Source organism: Thamnophis elegans, chromosome 12, assembly GCF_009769535.1.
Source record: "Thamnophis elegans isolate rThaEle1 chromosome 12, rThaEle1.pri, whole genome shotgun sequence".
Taxonomy (NCBI): Eukaryota; Metazoa; Chordata; class Lepidosauria; order Squamata; family Colubridae; genus Thamnophis; species Thamnophis elegans.
In genome coordinates, this window is record NC_045552.1 from 4,270,936 (window position 1) to 4,292,871 (window position 21,936).

The 21,936-nt window shown below is 43.4% G+C and overlaps 2 protein-coding genes across 2 annotated transcripts in view; both read left to right on the top strand.

The window, feature by feature from the left end:
- LOC116515549 (carcinoembryonic antigen-related cell adhesion molecule 19-like) overlaps positions 1 to 7,956 on the top strand; it is a 125,718-nt gene extending 117,762 nt beyond the window's left edge. The window contains exons 2-7 of the mRNA XM_032227662.1: positions 1,150 to 1,561; positions 2,676 to 2,889; positions 3,196 to 3,248; positions 5,538 to 5,620; positions 6,992 to 7,033; positions 7,732 to 7,956. Of these exons, the coding sequence (XP_032083553.1) occupies positions 1,150 to 1,561; positions 2,676 to 2,889; positions 3,196 to 3,248; positions 5,538 to 5,620; positions 6,992 to 7,033; positions 7,732 to 7,782 (855 nt within the window). The 3' untranslated portion in view covers positions 7,783 to 7,956. The remainder of the gene's footprint in view (positions 1 to 1,149; positions 1,562 to 2,675; positions 2,890 to 3,195; positions 3,249 to 5,537; positions 5,621 to 6,991; positions 7,034 to 7,731) is intronic.
- Positions 7,957 to 12,776: 4,820 nt separating this feature from the next.
- On the top strand, positions 12,777 to 21,690 carry LOC116515718 (carcinoembryonic antigen-related cell adhesion molecule 19-like). The gene is made up of 8 exons (XM_032227902.1): positions 12,777 to 12,989; positions 14,372 to 14,623; positions 15,097 to 15,462; positions 16,502 to 16,706; positions 17,006 to 17,058; positions 18,583 to 18,665; positions 19,493 to 19,534; positions 20,110 to 21,690. Exons 2-8 carry the CDS (start codon positions 14,590 to 14,592, stop codon positions 20,155 to 20,157), a joined length of 831 nt encoding a protein of 276 aa, XP_032083793.1. The 5' UTR covers positions 12,777 to 12,989; positions 14,372 to 14,589; the 3' UTR covers positions 20,158 to 21,690.
- The last annotated feature ends 246 nt before the right edge of the window (positions 21,691 to 21,936 follow it).

Sequence of the window (21,936 nt, forward strand, 5' to 3'; positions counted from 1 at the left end):
ATAGAAACAATAATACAGAATGAAAATAATACAGAATAGAATAGAGATATACAGAATAGAATAAGATAATAACAGAATAGAATAAGTAAGAATACAGAATAGAAAAGACTAATGCAGTAATAGAATAATGCAGAAAAGAATAATGTAGAGATAGACTAATTGCCAGAATAGAATAGAATACAATAATACAGAATAGAATAATACAGAATAGAATAGAATAATACAGTAGAATAGATAGAATAGAATACAATAATACAGAATGAATAAACAGAGATGGAAGGGACCTCTGAGGTCTTCTAGTCCATCTCCCTGCCTAGGCAGGAAACCCCATACCATTTCATACAAATACTTGTCTAATCTCTTGTTAAAATCCCCAGGGTTGGAGCATTCTGAAGGCTTCTGAAGACAAGCCGTTCCACTGATTAATTGTTCGGTCAGGAAATTGTTTCCTTAGTTCTAGGTTGCTTCTCTCCTCAATTATATCAGGGGGTGTCAAACTCAATTTCATTGGGTGCTGTTTCAGGGTTTGTGTGACCTCAGTGGGTGGGTGGGGACCCTGGTGGGGTGTGGTCAGGGTTGGTGCGGGCAGCTTAACATCACGTGTCGGGGACGCCTGTGCTAAGGCAGGACTTCCTGCGAACCCTATCTCACTGTCATTATAATATCCTTCCCTCCTTCCTTCCTTCCTCCTTCCTTCCTTCCTTCCTTCCTTCCTTCCTTCCTTCCTTCCTTCCTTCCTTCCTTCCTTTTCTCCTTTTTCCTTTCCTCTTTCTTCTTCTCCCTTCCTCCTTCCCCTCTTTCCCTATTTTTCCTCTTCCCATCTTTTTCTTCGTCTTTCCTCATTCCCTTTCTCCTTTCCTGTCCCTCCTGGCATGCTCAGATGCAAAAGGGGAAACATTTCTCCTCTTGTTTTGTTTTTAGTTTATTTTGCCAGCCGTCTGCCAGTGAAAGCAGAGCTTGGGCTCCATTTTCACTGGCAGAGGGCTGCAGGAGGCCGCCGGAGCCAAAAACGGGGCCTGCGAGGACCATACACAGCTCCATTTTCTCTGACAGAGGCGGCACCACGGGCCGGCCCTTCGCTGTTTCCAGAGCGGCCCGCGGGCCAGATCTAAGCACCCAGTGGGCCAGATCCGGCCCCTGGGCCTTGAGTTTGACACCCTTGCCTTATACAATTCTTTCTCTGTTCTCCTGACAGCCTGTTTCCTAGCCCTGTGGATTATTCCGGTCCAAGCAAGCAGGGTCCGTATTGTGTCTATCCCGGAGACCCCCGCCGAAGGCCAGAGAGTCACTTTCTCTGTGGAAAGAGTGCAAGGCGACATCCGTGAGGTCAAGTGGTACCGAGGGACGGACTCCCAGGAGTCTTCAAGGATCTTCACCTTTTCCCCCGGAAGCTATCAACCTCAGGAAAACGGGGCTCAATTTACCAACAGAGAATTTGGTTTCCACAACGGATCTCTCCAGATCACTGGGCTGAAGCCCAGTGACTCCGGCCAGTATAACGTTGTGATTACACTGCGGCCCCAAGAAATTCTCAAAGCCTCCATTGAGCTCCGGTTGGGTAGTAAGTACGGGTCCTTGACTTATATAACAGTTTGTTTAGTAGCCATTCGGAGTTACCACGACCCCGAAAAAAAATGACTTATGACCATTTTCCATACTGATTATGACCTTTGAATTCTGGGAATTGAAGTCCACCTATCTCTCTGGAGAATTCTGAGAACTGAAGTCTACTTGTCTCAAAATACTCTAGCTGGGGAATTCTGGGAATTGAAGTCCACCCATCTCAAAATAACCTAGCTGGGGAATTTTGGGAGTTGAAGTCCATCTGTCTCGGGAATTCTGGGAGCAGAAGTCCTTCCATCTCAAAATATACCCTAGCTGGGGAATTCTGGGAATTGAAGTCCATCCATCTCAAAATACTCTAGCTGGGGAATTCTGGGAGCAGAAGTCCTTCCATCTCAAAATACCCTAGCTGGGGAATTCTGGGAATTGAAGTCCATCTGTCTCGGGAATTCTGGGAGCAGAAGTCCTTCCATCTCAAAATACTCTAGCTGGGGAATTCTGGGAATTGAAGTCTACCCATCTCAAAATACCCTAGCTGGGCATTCTGGGAATTGAAGTCCACCTGTCTCGGGAATTCTGGGAGCAGAAGTCCTTCCATCTCAAAATACCCTAGCTGGGGAATTCTGGGAATTGAAGTCCACCCATGTCAAAATACTCTAGCTGGGGAATTCTGAGAATTGAAGTCCACCCATCTCAAAATACCCTAGCCGGGGAATTCTGGGAGTTGAAGTCCATCTGTCTCGGGAATTCTGGGAGCAGAAGTCCTTCCATCTCAAAATACCCTAGCTGGGGAATTCTGGGATTTGAAGTCCCCCCTTCTCTAGCTGGGGATTTCTGGGAGTTGAAGTCGACCTATCAGTGGGGAATTCTGGGAATCGAAGTCCACCCATCTTAAAATTGCTGAGGTTGAACAACACTCATCTCAGATGCATTCAAAATTCTTACCTAACTTGTGAGAAGCTGGTGAATGTCCAGGAAATTTTAGCTGAGTTCCAGCCATTGAAAGACCAGTGAGCTAAGAGTTCCATCTAAGACAATTTCAAAGCCTCGATGGCTATTGTGGGGGTCAGGAATGGTTGACATTCACCCCTCTCTCCTTATTTCCATTCTAGCAACACCTGGGGCCACGTCAACCACGGTTACCACAGCAACCACGGTGACCACAGCAACAACCACAGGGACCTCACCCCTTAAGGAAGTTCCCAAGGAGCCTTCAAACTTGGGCTGGATCGTGGCCGGAGTGCTTGTCGGCGTTTTGCTATGCGGGGCACTGGTAGCCATTATGGTTTACCGGTTTGTTTTACGGAAATCGGAACCCAGCACAGGGTAGGAATTTCCCCACTTCCCCCTCTCTCCCCTTTTCCCGCACTCCCCCCCCCCCAGTTCGGGCATGATTCTAATCAGGTCTTTAAATGTTGAAATTCGAAATTACAGGGTTGTTGAGCAAGCGTTGCTGGGATTCAGGTCAGAGGGGGAATTATGCCTTTCAGGTTCGGTTCCAGGAAGGAGGAGTGCCCCCACCCCACCCCCACCCCGACGATGTGTATCGGCACTTCCTTGCAAGTGTGCAGGAGGTTAGAAATATTGACTGATCTTCATTCTCATCCAGCCCAATCTCTCTCTCTCTTTTAGGGTAATAGGAAAATTGGATCCAGCAGCAATAATATCACCTCCATCTAATCATGGTAAGTGTGCTACTGGTAGTCCTCGACTTATGATCACTTACTTAGCGACCATTCAAAGTTATGATGGACGGCCCCTTCCCCTGAAAGGTACTTAGAACCCAGATTCAAAGTTCTGATGGCTGCCCTGCCCCCCTGCAATCACGTGACTGTATTTGGGGCACTTGTCAATCCACCTGCATTCATTCATTCATTCATTCATTCACTCAATTCAATTCATTCATTCATTCACTCAATTCATTCACTCACTCACTCACTCAATTCATTCATTCACTCACTCACTCATTCAATTCTTTCATTCATTCACTCAATTCACTCACTCACTCACTCATTCAATTCATTCCTTCATTCTCACTTATTCATTCCATTCACTCACTCACTCACTCAATTCAATTCAATTCATTCATTCACTCACTCAATTCATTCACTCACTCACTAATTCAATTCATTCCTTCATTCACACTCATTCATTCAATTCATTCACTAACTCACTCACTCACTTCATTCATTCATTCATTCATTCAATTCAATTCATTCATTCATTCACTCAGTTCATTCACTCATTCAATTCATTCATTCACTCATTCACCCATCACTCATTCAATTCATTCCTTCATTCACACTCACTCATTCAATTCATTCATTCACTCACTCACTCAATTCAATTCAATTCAATTCATTCATTCATTCATTCATTCATTCATTCACTCACTCATTCACTCATTCAATTCATTCATTCACTCACTCACTCAATTCAATTCAATTCAATTCATTCATTCATTCATTCATTCATTCACTCACTCATTCACTCATTCAATTCATTCATTCACTCATTCACCCACTCACTCATTCAATTCATTCCTTCATTCACATTCATTCAATTCATTCAGTCACTCACTCATGCACTCACTCATTTAATTCATTCGTTCATTCTTTCTGTCATGCTGGGGCTCAGGACCCCGGACAGTACCCCGAGGTTCGGGGCAGTTGGTGAATATTTTAAGGGAGATTCGGGTTAATGTCATTGTTCCAAATAGCATCCAATATAAAACCAGAGTCTGAGGCAAGAGAGTCCTCAAAGTTCCAATTTATGAAGAGAGCCATGTTGGCACATCTGGGAATACCTGAATCTGAAAGCTTCCCGGTTTTCCCCACCCAGTTGAAAGTTCAAGATCTTGCCCCCACGCCCACAAGTCCATCCCATGGTCCAACCTTCCACGGCCACGAAGACAGATTCCTTCCATCCAGTTCCGGCCAGGTGCAGAGGCAAAATGACCTTGAGTTTCTAAGAAGAATGTTATTATGGCTACATATCATCCCACTCCATACAATCCCCACTCCCATTTTCCCACAATAGAAAGTCCCAGAAGAAAAGATGGCTTGCAGGCATGACACTTTCATTCTTTCACTCATCAATTATTATTATTATTATTTGGATTTTTGAATATACATCAATATCAATACATGAAGAGTGTGGCCCCTGGGTATAGTTCATTTTGATACAAACAATAATGATAATCGTAAGAATTATTATGTTAATCAAACTTATATATTTCTAGAATGATATACATGATTTTTAAGGCAATTATTCAATTATTCAATATTCCATTTTAATGCCAATGATGCTATAATACCATCTTTCAACCCTATAACCGCTCCCATCAAATTGTTACTTATATTCTATTCTATAATTCATCAGATTTATGTGCCACCCATCCCATCAAAGACTATTCTGGTCAACTTCCAAGCATTAAAACTAACTCCTATGACCACCACTGAGACAAAATATTTGTTACCAAGCGAGACCGCTGTTCAGTGAATTTTGCCCCATTTTACGACCTTTCTTGCCAGGGTTGCTAAGTGAATCACTGCAGTGGTTGAAATTAGTAACACGGCAGTTGAGCGAATCTGGATTCCCCATTGACTTTGCTTCTAAGAAGGTCACAAAAGGAGATCTGGAGCCCCCCTACGACACTGCCACGGTCATAAATGTGAATCAGTTGTTCCCAAGCGTCTGAATTTTGAGCACGTCACCACGGGGAAGCTGTATTGGTTGTAAGTGTGAAAAAACAGTCCTAAGTCACTTTTTTCAGTGCTGTTGTAACTTTGAGTGGTCGTTAAGTGAATTGTTGTAAGTCGAGGAGTACTTGTATGGTAAAAATAATAAAATGATAAATAATAATGGACTTTGTAGAACCCTGTGGTCTTCCTTTCTTAAGGCCATTCTACATACCGTTACGATTCGCCATGTGGGTTAGTGATCCCATGACATTGTTTCCTTCTGTTGTCCAGATGACAAGGACCCCATTTATGATGTGGTGGAGTCTCCAGTGGAAATACCGGAGGATCCGCTCCCGATGTCTGTCCCTCTTCCGGTGAGTGTCTTCTCCTTGGTTTCTTCTGAGGTTGAACAGTGAAGGAGGTTGAGGGCTCAGGCATTGGCCCAAACCAAGATTCTTGAGTTGGTGACCTCATTGGAGTAGAAGGTGGATCTACGATGAATGGAACAGAAGGTTCCACAGATGTCCCCTTTTTCCCCACTGGAAGAACAGATGACTCCAAAGAGCAACTTCTGGTTTTGAGTTTCACTTTCACTTTTCTAGAGCAGAGGTCCGGGAACTGGGCAGCTTTAAGACTTGTGGACTTCAACTCCCAGAATTCCCCAGCCAACATGAATTCTGGGAATTGAAGTCCACAAGTCTTAAACTTGCCAAAGTTGAGAAACTAGGCATGGATGGGTTTGGGATTTACTCCTGATTTCCCACTCTTTCTTGGTGGGAGTAGGGTTCCTTCCTCCCTTCCTTCCTTCCTTCCTTCCTTCCTTCCTTCCTGCCTGCCTTCCTTCCTTCCTGCCTGCCTGCCTGCCTGCCTGCCTGCCTGCCTGCCTGCCTGCCTTCCTGCCTTCTTGCCTTCCTGCCTTCCTGCCTTCCTTCCTCCCTCTCTCCCTTCTTTCCTTCCCCTCTTCTCCTTCTGTTCCCCCTTTTCCTTCCTTCCTTCCTTCCTTCTTTCCTTCCTTCCTCCCTCCCTCCCTCCCTTTTTTCCTTCCCCTCTTCTCCATCCTTCTGTTCCCCCTTTTCCTTCCTTCCTTCCTTCCTTCTTTCCTTCCTTCCTTCCTCCCTCCATCCCTCCCTTTTTTCCTTCCCCTCTTCATCCTTCTGTTCCCCCTTTTCCTTCCTTCCTTCCTTCCTTCCTTCCTGCCTTCCTTCCTTCCTTCCTTCCTTCTTTCCTTCCTTCCTCCCTCCCTCCCTCCCTTTTTTCCTTCCCCTCTTCTCCATCCTTCTGTTCCCCTTTTCCTTCCTTCCTCCCTCCCTCCCTCCCTCCCAACTTTCTTTCCTTCCCCTCTTCTCTGTCCTTCTGTTCCCCCTTTTCCTTCCTTCCTTCCTTCCTTCCTTCCTTCCTTCCTTCCTTCCTCGTTAACTGCCAAAAAAAGAGCCTTCACATCATGTCTCCATGTAAAGTCAAACAGGGACATCAAAGCTCCGCCCATTTTAAAATGTGCACAGGCAATTTACATAAAGTGGGTGGAACTTCAATGGCGCCATGTAGCTGCCATCTTGTTTTTTTTTTTTTTTTTTTTTTTTGCTTGTCCTGCAGGGTTTAATGGCCCTTTTAACATTTCTCTTAAAAATGCAAAGTCAAAAGGGAAGGGAAGAGTTTATTTGTTTTGTTTCTTAAAAAAGAATCTTGGTTTTCCAGCTTGAAGGGATTTTTCCCCTCCATGGTTATATATTTGCTTCTCTTTGCAGCCTCTTGCAGGAACTTGCCCCAAGCTGGACTCAAACTATACGGTACGTTCCAAGTCAGGGGATTAACTTATGCAGGTTTTCCATATGGCTTAATTTATAATAATCACAAAACTGGACCTGAATTAAAAGAGAGCCACAGACTGAGGTGTGGTAAGAAATCTTTCAACCCATTTTCCAACAGATCCCTACGAATTATTGATGGTTGCACAGTTAGCCAGATGTTTAGACTGGATTTGGCATTTTTATCCACATATTGAATCATTCCCAAAGATCTGGGAATAGGAGGCTGTTGTTTGATATAGAGGTGGGTTCGGACCGGTTCTCACTTGACAGCCTGGGTCGCTGGAACTGTCAGTGACCCAGGCCACCTGCCACGCCCCTGAACCGGTTCTCCCACAGGGCTGCTATCTTGTTTTTCAGTTCTGCGCATGGGCAGAACAATTTTCAGTGCAACTGAACCCCCATTTTTAACGGTTTTGCGCATGTGCAGATTTTTTTAGTTGCAAATGCACACAAGCGTGCAAAATTTTTGAGACACCAAACAGGCAGTAATGCCGGCAGAAATCCATCCCTGGTTTGATGATGTTAAAAGAGTTTGCCATCCCAGGATCTAAGCTGGTCAAAATAAAGCTACCTTTCGCAATTGACTGATGGTGATTTTTGTCAATGCCAAAGGTGTGCAACTTTATTTATTGATGTATTTTTCCTTCTTACTCTTGGTTTTTTTTTTTTTTTTTTAGGATTTACTCTATAAAGCCGATTCTGTTTACTCTGAAATCAAGAGACCATAATACTATTGCTGAGAGATTCCTAATTCTTGTGTCATCTTGGATAATGGCCTATCCAAAAATGTTGGGATAAAAACCATATACTGCCATCCAAATATTTCTATCTTTATGGGATCGAAGACTCTTCCTCTGCCAGACTGCGAATACAGAAAATAACCTGGCATTAAATCCAGATTTTATTGAACCCAAGACTGTCCCTTGATGGAAGGGAGTCAAACCGAATTGTCAGTTGGCCATCATCTTTCACCCAAAATGTGGGCTAGGGTTTAGAAGATCTAGAGGGATGGAAGAAGAAATGGACAGCCGAGGTTGTCACTCAATATAGACTTGATTGGGGGTTGGACTAGAAGACCTCCAAGGTCCCTTCAAACTCTGTTATTCTGTGATCATGCAATTCTTCTAAAAATTCCGAGGACCCCAAATAATTCACAACCAGAGAAAAAGCTTTATTCTCTCCAGATGTGTCTGCATCTGTGTGTTTGTGCAAATCTTGCACAGATGTCCAGCTGACCTCAGCTTTGAGACCAGATGGCCAGCCTAGAAGATGGGCTGCTCCAAGACAACCAGAGAGTAATGAGGACCTCTGAGGACCTTTGAGGATTTCACCAATGGTGCTTTTCCATCTCCAAGAGGAAGCATCTTCAATCCCGTCAAATGTCTGTAGCAGAGGCGGTATTCTGCCAGTTCGCTTGAACTGTTAGTAGAAATTGCGGGTCGCCACGCCCAGCCTCCCCGGCTCTACGGCATCCCATTTAGGCCATTTTTGTGCCAAAAGCGCATGCATGGAGATTGCGCGTGCTAGCACTCACATTTGCAAACTGGTAGGGAAGGTAAGTGAATACCCAGCCTGGTCTGTAAACATTTCCCATCTGATGTTCTTGTTTCTCTTGACCAGGGGTGTCAAACTCAATTTCATTGAGGGTTGCACCTGGACTGTGTTTGACCTTGGGGGGGGGCGTGGGGGGACATGGCCGACTGGGTGGGCAGGCCAGCTTGATGCCACTCACTGGGTGTGGCCAACTCGATGGGCATTGCCAGCTCGACACCATTCCCCAAACTGCTGGCATGTTTCCTCTTCGCATTGGGTAGACTGGGCCGGAGCGACATGGGCCAGCCCCTTACATTTTCCAGGATGGCCCCGCGGGCCGGATCCGACCACATCGCGGGCTGGATCCAGCCTGCAGGTCTTGAATTTGAAATCCTTGCTCTACACCCTCTTGTCCAGCCCCACGGAAACTGTGAATGTTGTGTTTTCTTTTAAAGTGTTGTCTTTGTCTAGTTATTTCCCCTTCCCTTGTCTATTGTGAGCCGCCCGGAGTCCTTCGGGAGTGGGCGGCATACAAGACAAATAAATACAATAATAAATACAAATAATAATTGTGAACGATAATATCCCTTCAAAACTAGTTTATTTTCATTCTATAGTTTCGGGGAATATAAGGGAATCAGTTGCTAAGACGCTGAGCTTGTTGATCAGAAAGATTGGCAGTTTGAATCCCTAGCGCCGCGTAACGGAGTGAGCTCCCGTGACTTGTCCCAGCTTCTACGAACCCCAGGAGTTCAAAAGCAGGTCAAAAATGCGAGTAGAAAAATAGGGACCACCTTTGGTGGGAAGGGAACAGCGTTCCGTGCGCATTTGGCATTTATTGACGCCGGCCACATGACCACGGAGACGTCTTCGGACAGCGCTGGCTCTTCAGCTTTGAAGTGGAGATGAGCACCGCCCCCTAGAGTTGGAAATGACTAGCACATAAGTGCAAGGGGAACCTTTACTTTTTCGTTTGGGGGGGGGGGTTGAAAGAAAAGCTGGCCCTTTTTCTAAGGATGGGGGCTCTATCTTGACTGCCTTTAGCGTCCTTCTAAAGAAGATGAAAGGATAAGGGACATTCTATTCTTCAGGCTAGGAAATTTCCAAGCTGGGTCGAATGGTAAGGCACCGTGAAAGGGTTACAAGATTTGGGTAACAGATGAGATTCTCACATTTCAATTGAGAGAAGACCTCACAGTGGAAAGCAAAGCAGAGGTTGTACAGCCTCCGGGTTCAAGGAACACAGAGAGTCCTCGGCTTTCAACCAAAATTGAGACCAGAGTTTTCGTTGCTAAGCCAGCTGCTTGTTAAATGTGTCACGGCCAATTTTATAACCTTGCTTGCCGCAGTTGTTAATCACTGTAGTTCTGCAATGCATCGGGAGGGTTGGTAATCAAATCTGGTTCCTCCTATTAACTTTGTTTGGCGAAGCGATGATATTCGTATATTAAAAATATTCTTTTCTCACCCCTTGGGCTGGTCCGTGTCTTTCTCATTCTTGAGCCCTCTACCTGGGAAATTGGGGGTTCTTCAAAGTATCTCAACTGTTCGTAGCACTGCTCTCTTCTGGATAACGGACATATATATGGATGATATCTACATATGAAGTGTGTGTGTGTGTGTGTGTGTGTGTGTGCATTAGATAGACAAATAGAGTAGAGATAGAGATAGAGAGATAAATAGATAGATAGATAGACAGAGACAGAAAGATAGAGGGTAGAGATAGAGATAGAGAAAGAAATAGCTAGCTAGCTAGACAGATAGACAGACAGACAGACAGACAGACAGATAGATAGATAGATAGATAAGAGAGAGAGAGATAGGTAGGTAGATAGATAGATACAGTAGAGAGAGAGATAGAGAGATAGAGAGATAGAGATCGATCGATCGATCGATAGATAGATAGGGTACAGATAGATAAATAGATAGATAGATAGATAGATATAGATAGATAGATAGATAGATAGATAGATAGAAATAAAGAAAAGGAGAGGTAGATAAATAGATGATGGAGAGTGAGACAAAGAGAGAGAGAGAGAGAGATACAGATAATAAATATACATGTATAGACAGACAGACAGAAAGAAAGATAAAGAGATATAAGATACAGAGAGAGGGAGAGAAGAATAGGTAAATAAAGGATAAATAGATACCATAGGTGATAGGTAGGTAGGTAGGTAGGTAGGTAGGTAGATAGATAGATAGATAGATAGATAGATAGATAGATAGAGAGAGAGAGAGAGAGGTAGGTAGGTAGGTAGATAGGTAGATAGGTACGGCATATCTATCTATCTATCTATCTATCTATCTATCTATCTATCTATCTATCTATCTATCTATCTAGAGAGAAATGTAGAGGTAGAGACAGAGGTATAGGTAGTCCTTGACATCCAACAGTTCACTCAGTGACTCTTCAAAGTTACAATGGCACTGACAAAAGTGACTTACGACCATTTTTCACACTTATGACCTTGGAAGCACGCTCACGTGATTTCCCTTTTGATGCTTGACAACTGGCTCACATTTATGACGGTTGCAGCGTCCCCTTTTTGTGATCTTCTGATGAGCAAAGCCAATGGGGCAGCCAGATTCCCTCAACAACTGGGTGACTAATCTGACAACTGCAGTGAGTGGTAGGTGGAAGGATTGATGTGGAAAAACAGAGAAAAGGAAAGAGAGAGAGAGAAGGAGGGAGGGAAGGAGAACTGAAGCGTGTCCTTTCAAGGAGGACATGGCTGGCTGATTGACTGAGCCAGAGAAAGGAGGACTAGAAGGGAACAGGACACCAGGGTTCTGATATCTCAGGGGCTGCCAGAAAGAAGAGGGGGTCAAGCTCTTCTCCAAAGAACCTGCGAGCAGGACAAATTTTATTTTACTTACTTTATTTCATTTTACTTATTTTATTTCATTGTACTTATTTTATTTACTTTTTAAATTTATTGTAATTATTTTATTTTATTTATTTTATTTTATTTATTTTATTATTTTATTATTTTTTATTTTATTATTTTATTATTTTTTATTTTTTATTTTATTTATTTTATTTATTTTATTTATTTTATTTATTTTATTTATTTTATTTATTTTATTTATTTTATTTATTTTATTTATTATTTTATTTTATTTTATTTATTTTATTTATTTCATTGTACTTATTTTATTTCATTGTACTTATTTTATTTACTTTTTAAAAATTTATTGTAATTATTTTATTTATTTATTTTATTTTATTGTACTTATTTTTATTTATTTTATTTTATTTTATTTTATTTATTTTATTTTATTTTATTATTTTTTATTTTTTATTTCATTTATTTTATTTTATTATTTTATTTTATTTTTTATTTTTTTATTTTATTTATTTTATTTTATTTATTTCATTCTACTTATTTTATTTATTTTATTTAAAATAAGTAAAATTTTATTGTACTTATTTTATTGCACTTATTTTATTTCACTGTACTTATTTTATTTCATTGTACTTATTTTATTTACTTCTTTTTTATTTTATTGTAATTATTTTATTTATTTATTTTATTGCACTTATTTTTATTTATTTTACTTCTTTTATTGTATTATATGTATTGTATTTTTATTTTATCTTATTCATTCATTCATTTATTATTTTATTTTAGGGTATGTCTAGTTTAATGAAAAGAAGGACTAAGGGAGACATGATAGCAGTGTTCCAATATCTCAGGGGTTGCCACAAAGAAGAGGGAGTCAAACTATTCTCCAAGGCACCTGAGGGCAGAACAAGAAGCAATGGGTGGGAACTAATCAAGGAGAGAAGCAACTTAGAATCAATGAGAAATTTCCTGACAGTGAGAACAATGAATCAGTGGAACAGCTTGCCACCAGAGGTTGTGGATGCTTCATCCCTGGGGGTTATTAAGAAGAGACTGGACAGTCACTGAAATGGGATAGGGTTCCTCTATATATCCCCTATATTCCCCTGACCCCCTGAGCAGGGGGTTGGACTAGAAGACCTCCAAGCTCCCTCCCAACTCTGTTAAACATTGATTTGCAAAAACTGGATGGGGCTACGCTTGGCAGGTTAGCTTTTTCCCCCCCTGAGGCTCTGCGTGTTTCGGCTGCATAAGCCCAGCCTCCTTAGCTGGTTTCTGATCCAAAGTCTTGGGGAAGTTCACTCAGCCAAGCATGTTGTGCAAGGCAGGCAAATATTTGGAGCTGTAGACTCCTTCCTACACCCGAGTGAATGCAGCTGCCCCGCCTGTTGCTGTCATCCTGCAATCCAGCTGGGTCGGTTGGCGAAACTCAGGAATTTGTAGGTGTAACACAGGGAGGAAGGGAAGGAGGACGGAGAACGATGAAGTTGGACAACAAGCCATGAAGGTCCGCAGATGGGGAACTCCTGGGAGACTCTGTTCCTTCGCTGAAGGTGAGGAAATGGAGCTGTTTTCCATAGCAGGAGGGGAGTAGAGTTGAGTGTGTAGGGCTGGAAGGGAACGGGAGGTTCCTATGGGATCCTGAAAGGCTGTTTGTGAGCATTAGGTCATTCAGACGGAAGCTCCAGTTAATCTTGAATTCTATTCTGGGTCAAAGAGACTGGTTGTATGTTTAGAACGGGGGCCTTCAAACTTGGAAACTTTGAGACTGGTGGAAATTGCCAGAACTCCCACAATTTTCCAGCCATGGAGATTCTGGGAGTTGAAGTCCATAAGTCTTAAGGTTGCTATGTTTGGGGAACGAAGGAGGACAGTCCTCCCTAGACATCAGCTGTTGAGAGTCACCTTCTCCCCTTCTCCTCTCAAATTATTTTTCCTTGTTCCTTTGGGAATATTCCTGTCCAAATTATCCATCCTTAGAGAAAGTTTGCAATGTCACAGTAGGATGTTGTCTATTCTAACCGTTGGAAAGTAGAGAGATAGGGATAGACGAAGCTATTTGTAACTCAGGGTTGGATTTTGTGGTCTTTGGTGTTCTCGGAGCTTGGTGGTTTTCTTCCAGACGTTTCGTTACCCAACCAGGTGATGTCTTCAGGTTTTCTGCAACTTTCCCTAGCGTTGGTGATGTTACCTCACTGGATAATGAAACATCTGCAAGAAAACCACCAGGTTCAGAGAACACCAAGGGCCTCACAGTAAAGAGGAACTTGGGAGCTGAGTGACTGATGTCTTAAACTTTTAGATGAATTTCCTCCAGGATGATCTGATGGTCTTCAGGTCTTCCAGTACCGTATCCATAGCTGAGGTCATTGAATCCATCAATTTGCCGCTGCTCATCCTCTTCTTCTCTTTCTTTTCCCCCTTTCCCAGTATCGCCGACTTCTCAAAGAGCTAGGAGGGAGCTAGGAGGTTGGGGAAGGTGGATAGATAGATGATAGATAGGTAGAGATAGATAATAGATAATGAAACAGACAGGCAGACAGAGAGACAGAGACAGGCAGACAGAGAGACAGGCAGACAAACAGGCAGAAATGCAGACAGGCAGACAGATAGGCAGACAGACAGAATTCACAGTCCATTAATAAAAGGGGTTTTTTGTTGGCACAAGGAGTTGGCTTCATGCTCTCGAGAAGCCTGGGTCAGAACAGGATCAGCAATCTGAGCTTTCTGAGGTTGGGAAAGATCTTGGAATCCATGCCTAAGCTTGGAGATCTCTCACCACCCTGGACTTTGGCTCCTGTTAGGGAGGGGATCCTCGGTCACCAGGATTCTTCATGGGGGTAATTGGGCTTTTAATACTCCAGAACATTCCTTGGCAGCCAAGGAGTCAAGCTCGGGCGGGTTTGACGCCAGTTTTCGCATTCCTTCCTTGAAGGCCGGTTAGGACTTGGAAGAAACTTCAGTCTGGATTGTGTCAGCCCTGAAAGAGCAGATGTAGCCTTGGGAACCCCTGAGAATTCTCCCCCGTAGAAGGGAACGAAGCTGGAATTCCAAGGCTTGACTGGCCAGGCCACCATCCGCCTTTCAAGCTTCAATTAGTCCGCTGCATTTTGGGAGATTTGCGTTGCAGGAAACAGCAGGACGGCGGAGAAAATGGAGGTTTTTAATAAACACTTTTCCTTGAGAGGTAAGTGATTGAGCTGGGAAGAATAGAATTGGAATTAGAATAGGATAGGATAGTATAGAATAAAATAAAATAATACAGAAGAGAATAGAATAATACAGAGTAGATTAATACAGAATAGAATAGAATAATACAGAATAGAATAAAATAAAATGAAATAGAATAGAATAATACAGAACAGAATAGGATAGAATAATACAGGGTAGAATAATACAGAATAGAATAGAAACAGAACAGAACAGAATAGAATAAACAGAGATGGAAGGGACCTCAGAGGTCTTCTAGTCCAACCCCCTGCCTAGGCAAGAAACCCCATACCATTTCATACAGATGGTTGTCTAATCTCAGGCCGGCCCTTTGCTGTTTCCAGGGCGGCCCACGGGCCAGATCTAAGCACCCTGTGGGCCAGATCTGGCCCCTGGGCCTTGAGTTTGACACCCCTGCCTTATACAATTCTTTCTCTGTTCTCCCGACAGCCTGTTTCCTAGCCCTGTGGATTATTCTGGTCCAAGCAAGCAGGCTTCATATTGTGTCCATCCCGGAGACCCCCGCCGAAGGCCAGAATGTCACTTTCTCTGTGGAAAGAGTGCAGGGCAACATCCGTGAGGTCAACTGGTACCGAGGGATGGCCTCTCAGGGGTCTACAAGGATCTTCACCTTTTTCCCCAGAAACCCCCGTCCTCAGCGCAACGGGGTTCAATTTACCAACAGAGAATTTGGTTTCCACAACGGATCTATCCAGATCACTGGGCTGAAGCCCAGTGACGTCGGCCAGTACAACGTTGTGATTATACTGCGGCCCCAAGAAATTCTCAATGCCTCCGTTGAGCTCCGGTTGGGTAGTAAGTACGGGTCCTTGACTTATATAACACTTTGTTTAGTAGCCATTCGGAGTTACAACGCCCCCCTAAAAATGACTTATGACCATTTTCCATACTGATTATGACCATTAAATTCTGGGAGTTGAAGTCCAACCATCTTAAAGTATGCCGGCTGGGGAATTCTGGGAATTGAAGTCCAACTATCTCTCTGGAGAATTCTGAGAGCTGAAGTCTACTCGTCTCAAAATACTCTAGCTGGGGATATCTGGGAGTTGAAGTCCATCTGCCTCAGGAATTCTGGGAGCTGAAGTCCTTCCATTACAAAATACCCTAGCTGGGGAATTCTGGGATTTGAAGTCCACCCATCTCAAAGTACCCTAGTTGGGGAATTCTGGGAGTTGAAGTCCACTCATCTTAAAGTACCCTAGCTGGGGAATTCTGGGATTTGAAGTCCACCTATCTCAAAGTACCCTAGTTGGGGAATTCTGGGATTTGAAGTCCACCCATCTCAAAGTACCCTAGTTGGGGAATTCTGGGAGTTGAAGTCCACTCATCTTAAAGCATGCTGTCTGGGGAATTCTGAGATTTTGTCCATCTATCTGTCTGGAGAATTCTGGGAGCTGAAGTCCACCCATCTCAAAGTACCCTAGCTGGGGAATTCTGGGATTTGAAGTCCACCCATCTCAAAGTACCCTAGCTGGGGAATTTTGGGAGCTGAAGTCCACCCATCTCAAAGTACCCTAGTTGGGGAATTCTGGGAGTTGAAATCCACTCATCTTAAAGTACCCTAGCTGGGGAATTCTGGGATTTGAAGTCCACCCATCTCAAAGTACCCTAGTTGGGGAATTCTGGGAGTTGAAGTCCACCTTTCTTAAAGCATACTGCCCAGGGAATTCTGGGAATCGAAGTCCACTGATCTTAAAATTGCTGAGATTGAACAACACTCATCTCAGATGCAACCAAAATTCTCTCCCATCTAGGACAACTTCAAAGCCTCAATGGCTATTGTGGGGGTCAGGAATGGTTGACACTCACCCCTCTCTCCTTATTTCCATTCTAGCACCATCTGTGGCCACAGTGACCACAGCAACCACAGTGACCACAGCAACAACCACAGGGACCTCACCCCTTAAGGAAGTTCCCAAGGAGCCTTCGAAGTTGGGCTGGATCGTGGCCGGAGTGCTGGTCGGCATTTTGCTATGCGGGGCACTGGTAGCCATTATGGTTTACCGGTTTGTTTTACAGAAATCCGAACACAGCACAGGGTAGGAGTTTCCCCACTTCCCCCTCTGTCCCCTCCTCCCGCCCACCCCACCCACTCAGTTCGGGCGTGATTCTAATCAGGTCTTTAAATGTTGAAATTCGAAATTACAGGGTTGTTGAGCAAGCGTTGCTGGGATTCAGGTCAGAGGGGGAATTTTGCCTTTCAGGTTCGGTTCCAGGAAGGAGGAGTGCCCCCCCTCAAACGATGTGTATCGGCACTTCCTTGCAAGTGTGCAGGAGGTTAGAAGTATTAACTGATCTTCATTCTCATCCAGCCCAATCTCTCTCTCTCTTTTTTTAGGGTAGTGGGAAAATTGGATCTAGGAGCAAGAATATCACCTCCATCTAATCATGGTAAGTGTGCTACTGGTAGTTCTCCACTTATGATCAATTACTTAGCAACCATTCAAAGTTATGATGGACGCCCCCTTCCCCTGAAAGGTACTTAGAACCCAGATTCAAAGTTCCGAAGGCTGCCCTGCCCCCTGCAATCACGTGACTGTATTTGGGGCACTTGTCAATTCACCTGCATTCATTCATTCATTCATTCATTCACTCACTCTCTCAATTCATTCATTCATTCATTCACTCCATCCATTCATTCATTCACTCAATTCAATTCAATTCATTCATTCATTCACTCAATTCATTCACTCACTCACTCATTCAATTCATTCCTTCATTCATTCCTTCATTCATTCAAACATCCACTCACTCCTTCAATTCATTCATTCACTCACTCACTCACTCACTTCATTCATTCATTCATTCACTCAATTCATTCACTCACTTACTCATTCAATTCATTCCTTCATTCACACTCATTCATTCAATTCATTCATTCATTCACTCACTCAATTCAATTCATTCATTCATTCATTCATTCATTCATTCAATCATCCACTCATTCACTCATTCAATTCATTCATTCACTCACTCACTCACTCACTCACTCACTCACTCACTCACTCACTCCATTCATTCATTCATTCATTCATTCATTCATTCATTCATTCAATCAATCAATCAATCAATCAATCATCCATCCACTCACTCATTCAATTCATTCATTCATTCATTCATTCATTCATTCATTCATTCATTCACTCAATTCATTCACTCACTTACTCATTCAATTCATTCCTTCATTCGCACTCATTCATTCAATTCATTCACTCACTCACTCACGCACTCACTCATTTAATTCATTCGTTCATTCTTCCTGTCATGCTGGGGCTCAGGACCCCGGACAGCACCCCGAGATTCGGGGCAGTTGGTGAGTATTTTAAGGGAGGTTCGGGTTAATGTCAGGGTTCCAAATAGCATCCAATATAAAATCAGAGTCTGAGGCAAGAGAGTCCTCAAAGTTCCCATTTATAAAGAGAGCCATGTTGGCACATCTGGGAATACCTGAATCTGAAAGCTTCCCGGTCCCCCCCCCCAGTTGAAAGTTCAAGATCTTGCCCCCATGCCCACAAGTTCATCCCATGGTCCAATCTTCCACGGCCACGAAGACAGATTCCTCCCATCCAGTTCCGGCCAGGTGCAGAGACAAAATGACCTTGAGTTTCTAAGAAGAATGTTATTATGGCTACATATCATCCCACTCCATACAATCCCGCCTCTCATTTTCCTACAGTAGAAAGTGTGGCAGGCCTGAAGTCCCAAAAGAAAAGATGGCTTGCACCCATGACACCTTCATTCTTTCATTCATCAATATTTTGGGGGGGATTTGTACTGTAAAAATAATGCAACGATAAATAATAATGGACTTTGTAGAACCCTGTGGTCTTCCTTTCTTAAGGCCATTCTCACATACCGTTACGATTCTCCATGTGGGATAGTGATCCCATGACATTCTTTCCTTCTGTTGTCCAGATGACAAGGAACCCATTTATGAAGTGGCGGATTCTCCAGTGGAAAATCCAAAGGATCTGCTCCCGACATCTCGCCCTCTTCCGGTGAGTGTCTTCTCCTTGGTTTCTTCTGAGGTTGAACAGTGAAGGAGGTTGAGGGCTCAGGCATTGGCCCAAACCAAGATTCTTGAGTTGGTGACCTCATTGGAGTAGAAGGTGGATCTACGTTGAATGGAACAGAAGGTTCCACAGATGTCCCCTTTTTCCCCACTGGAAGAACAGATGACTCCAAAGAGCAACTTCTGGTTTTGAGTTTCACTTTCACTTTTCTAGACCAGAGGTCTCCGAACGGGACAACTTTAAGACTTGTGGACTTCAACTCCCAGAATTCCCCAGCCAGCATGAATTCTGGGAGTTGAAGTCCACAAGTCTTAAAGTTGCCAAGGTTGAGAAACTAGGCATGGATGGGTTTAGAATTTACTCCTGCTTTCCCACTCTTTCTTTGTGGGAGTAGGATTCCTTCCTTCCTTCCTTCCTTCTTTCCTTCCACCCTCCCCCCCTCCCTCCCTCCCTCCGCTCCCTCCTTCCACTCTTCTCCTTCCTTCCTTTCCCTCTCTTCCTTCCTTCCTTCCTTCCTTCACAACTTGTCTCCATGTAAAGTCAAACAGGGACATCAAAGCTCCGCCAATTTTAAAATTTGCAAAGGCAATTTACATAAAATGGGCGGAACTTCGATGGCGCCAAGTAGCTGCCATCTTGTTTTTTTTTTCTCCTGCATGGTTTAGTGGCCCTTTTAACATTTCTCTTAAAAATGCAAAGTCAAAAGGGAAGAGAAGAGTTTATTTGTTTTTTTTTTCTTAAAAAAGAATCTTGGTTTTCCAGCATGAAAAGATTTCCCCCCTCCATGGTTATATATTTGCTTCTCTTTGCAGCCTCTTGCAGGAAGTTGCCCCAAGCCGGACTCAAACTATATGGTACGTTCCAAGTCAGGGGATTAATTTATGCAGGTCTTCCATATGGCTTAATTTATAATAATCACAAAACTGGACCTGAATTAAAAGGGAGCCACAGACTGAGGTGCGGTAAGAAATCTTTCAACCCATTTTCCAACAGATCCCTATGAATTATTGGTGGTTGCATAGTCAGCCAGATGTTTAGACTGGATTTGGCATTTTTATCCACCTATCGAGTCATTCCCAAAGATCTGGGAATAGGAGGCTGTTGTTTGATATTACAGAGGTGGGTTCGGACCGGTTCAGCTGAACCGGTAGTCACTTGACGGCCTGGGTCGCTGGAACCGTCAGTGACCCAGGCCTGCCACGCCCCTGAACCGGTTCTCCCATAGGGCTGCTATCTTGTTTTTCAGTTCTGCGCATGCACAGAAAAATTTTCAGTGCAACCCTCCCATTTTTAACGGTCATCCCAGGATGTTAGCTGATCAAAATAAAGCTGCCTTTTGCAATTGACTGCTGGTGATTTTTGTCAATGCCAAAGGTGTGCACCTTTATTTATTGATGTATTTTTCTTTCCTTCTCTCTCCTTTTTTAAGGATTTACTCTATAGGTCTGACTCCATTTACTCTGAAATCAAGAGATAATAATACTATTGCTGAGAGATTCCTGATTCTCGTGTCATCTCGGATAATGGCCCATCCAAAAATGTTGGGATAAAAACCATATACTGCCATCCAAATATTTCTATCTTTATGGGATCGAAGACTCTTTCTCTGCCGGACTGCGAATATAGAAAATGACATTAACCTAGCGTTAAATCCAGATTTTATTGAACCCAAGACTGTCCCTTGATGGAAGGGAGTCAAAACGAATTATCAGTTGGCCATCATCTTTCACCCAAAATGTGGGCTAGGATTTAGAAGATCTACAGGGATGGAAGAAGAAATGGACAGCTGAGGCTGTCGCTCAATACAGACTTGATTGGGGGTTGGACTAGAAGACCTCCAAGGTCCCTTCCTGCTCTGTTATACTGTGATCGTGCAATTCTTCTAAAAATTCTGAGGACCCCAAATAATTCACATACAGAGAAAAAGCTTTATTCTCTCCAGATGTGTCTGCGTATGTGTGTTTGTGCAAATCTTGCAGGGATGTTCAGCTGACCTCAGCTTTGAGACTAGATGTTCAGCCTAGAAGATGGGCTTCTTGGAGATAACCAGAGAGTGATGAGGACCTCTCAGGACCTTTGAGGTTTTCACCAATGGTGCTTTTCTATCTCCAAGAGGAAGCATCTTTAATCCCATCATATGTCTGCAGCAGAGATATCTTTATCTCCAAGAGGAAGCATCTTTAATACCATCATATGTCTGTAGTAGTCTATCGGTTCAACAACTTTTAAAGCAGAGATTGGATGACCATTTGTCTGAAACGATATATGGTTTCCTGCCTGAGCAGGGGGTTGGACTAGAAGACCTCCAAGTTCCCTTCCGACTCTGTTATTCTGATCACCGTTCCTTCCTTAAGATCGAACTGCCGTATTCTGACTTCTACATCTTGATCATGACTGAACCTTTCCCCACATTCGGTTTCCATGCTCCAGAGCGTTTACTTCTGAATTTTTTTTTAGTGGATTGGCTCATGATCAGTGCTCGCAATATGAAAACTTCCCCAAAGCAACCCGTCCTCCTATCCCTGGGCTTGTTCCCAAAACTGGAACGCATCCAGCGTGGGGCGCATCATTAAAATGCAGGCTGCGCCTTGCCAGTTCTCAGGACTTTGGAATGCATGCCTGCCTTTAAGAACAGGTTGTCACCAGGCAGAAATTATGAAGGTGCAGCTGGGCCATTCTTGTTTTTTTTTCTCAGCCTGGAAAAAGGGAGGGAACTATTTTCTCTGCATCGGGAAATTAGGTCGTTTGTTCTTAAAGGCCCAGCTGAGCACCAGCACAAAAAGAGAAACCTTGGCAGTAGAATAACAGAATAACACAGTTGGAAGGGACCTCAGAGGTCTTCTAGTCCAACCTCTTCTTGGCAGCCAAGAAAATGAACTCGGAATTTTTGCAAGATCGGATCTGGTAGCCTGAATTTTCATGTATATAAAATATCAAAAGAAGCAACAGTGTTTGAATATTTCCCGTATATGTTTACAAGAAGCTTAAATAAAATACGGATGAAAGATTGTATAGGCAGAATTGTGTAAGAGGAAAAGGCTGGGTCTTGTCATTATAAATAAATGAGCACATCTCGTAGCAAAAACCCCTGTGTAAATGGTATATAGAGTCAGTACGGTCCAGTGGTGAAGGCACCTGGCTAGAAACCAGGAGACTGTGAGTTCTAGTCCCACCTTAGGCATGAAAGCCGGCTGAGTGACTTTGGGCCAATCACCAGGAGACTGTGATTTCTAGTCCAGGCCTTAAGCATGAATCC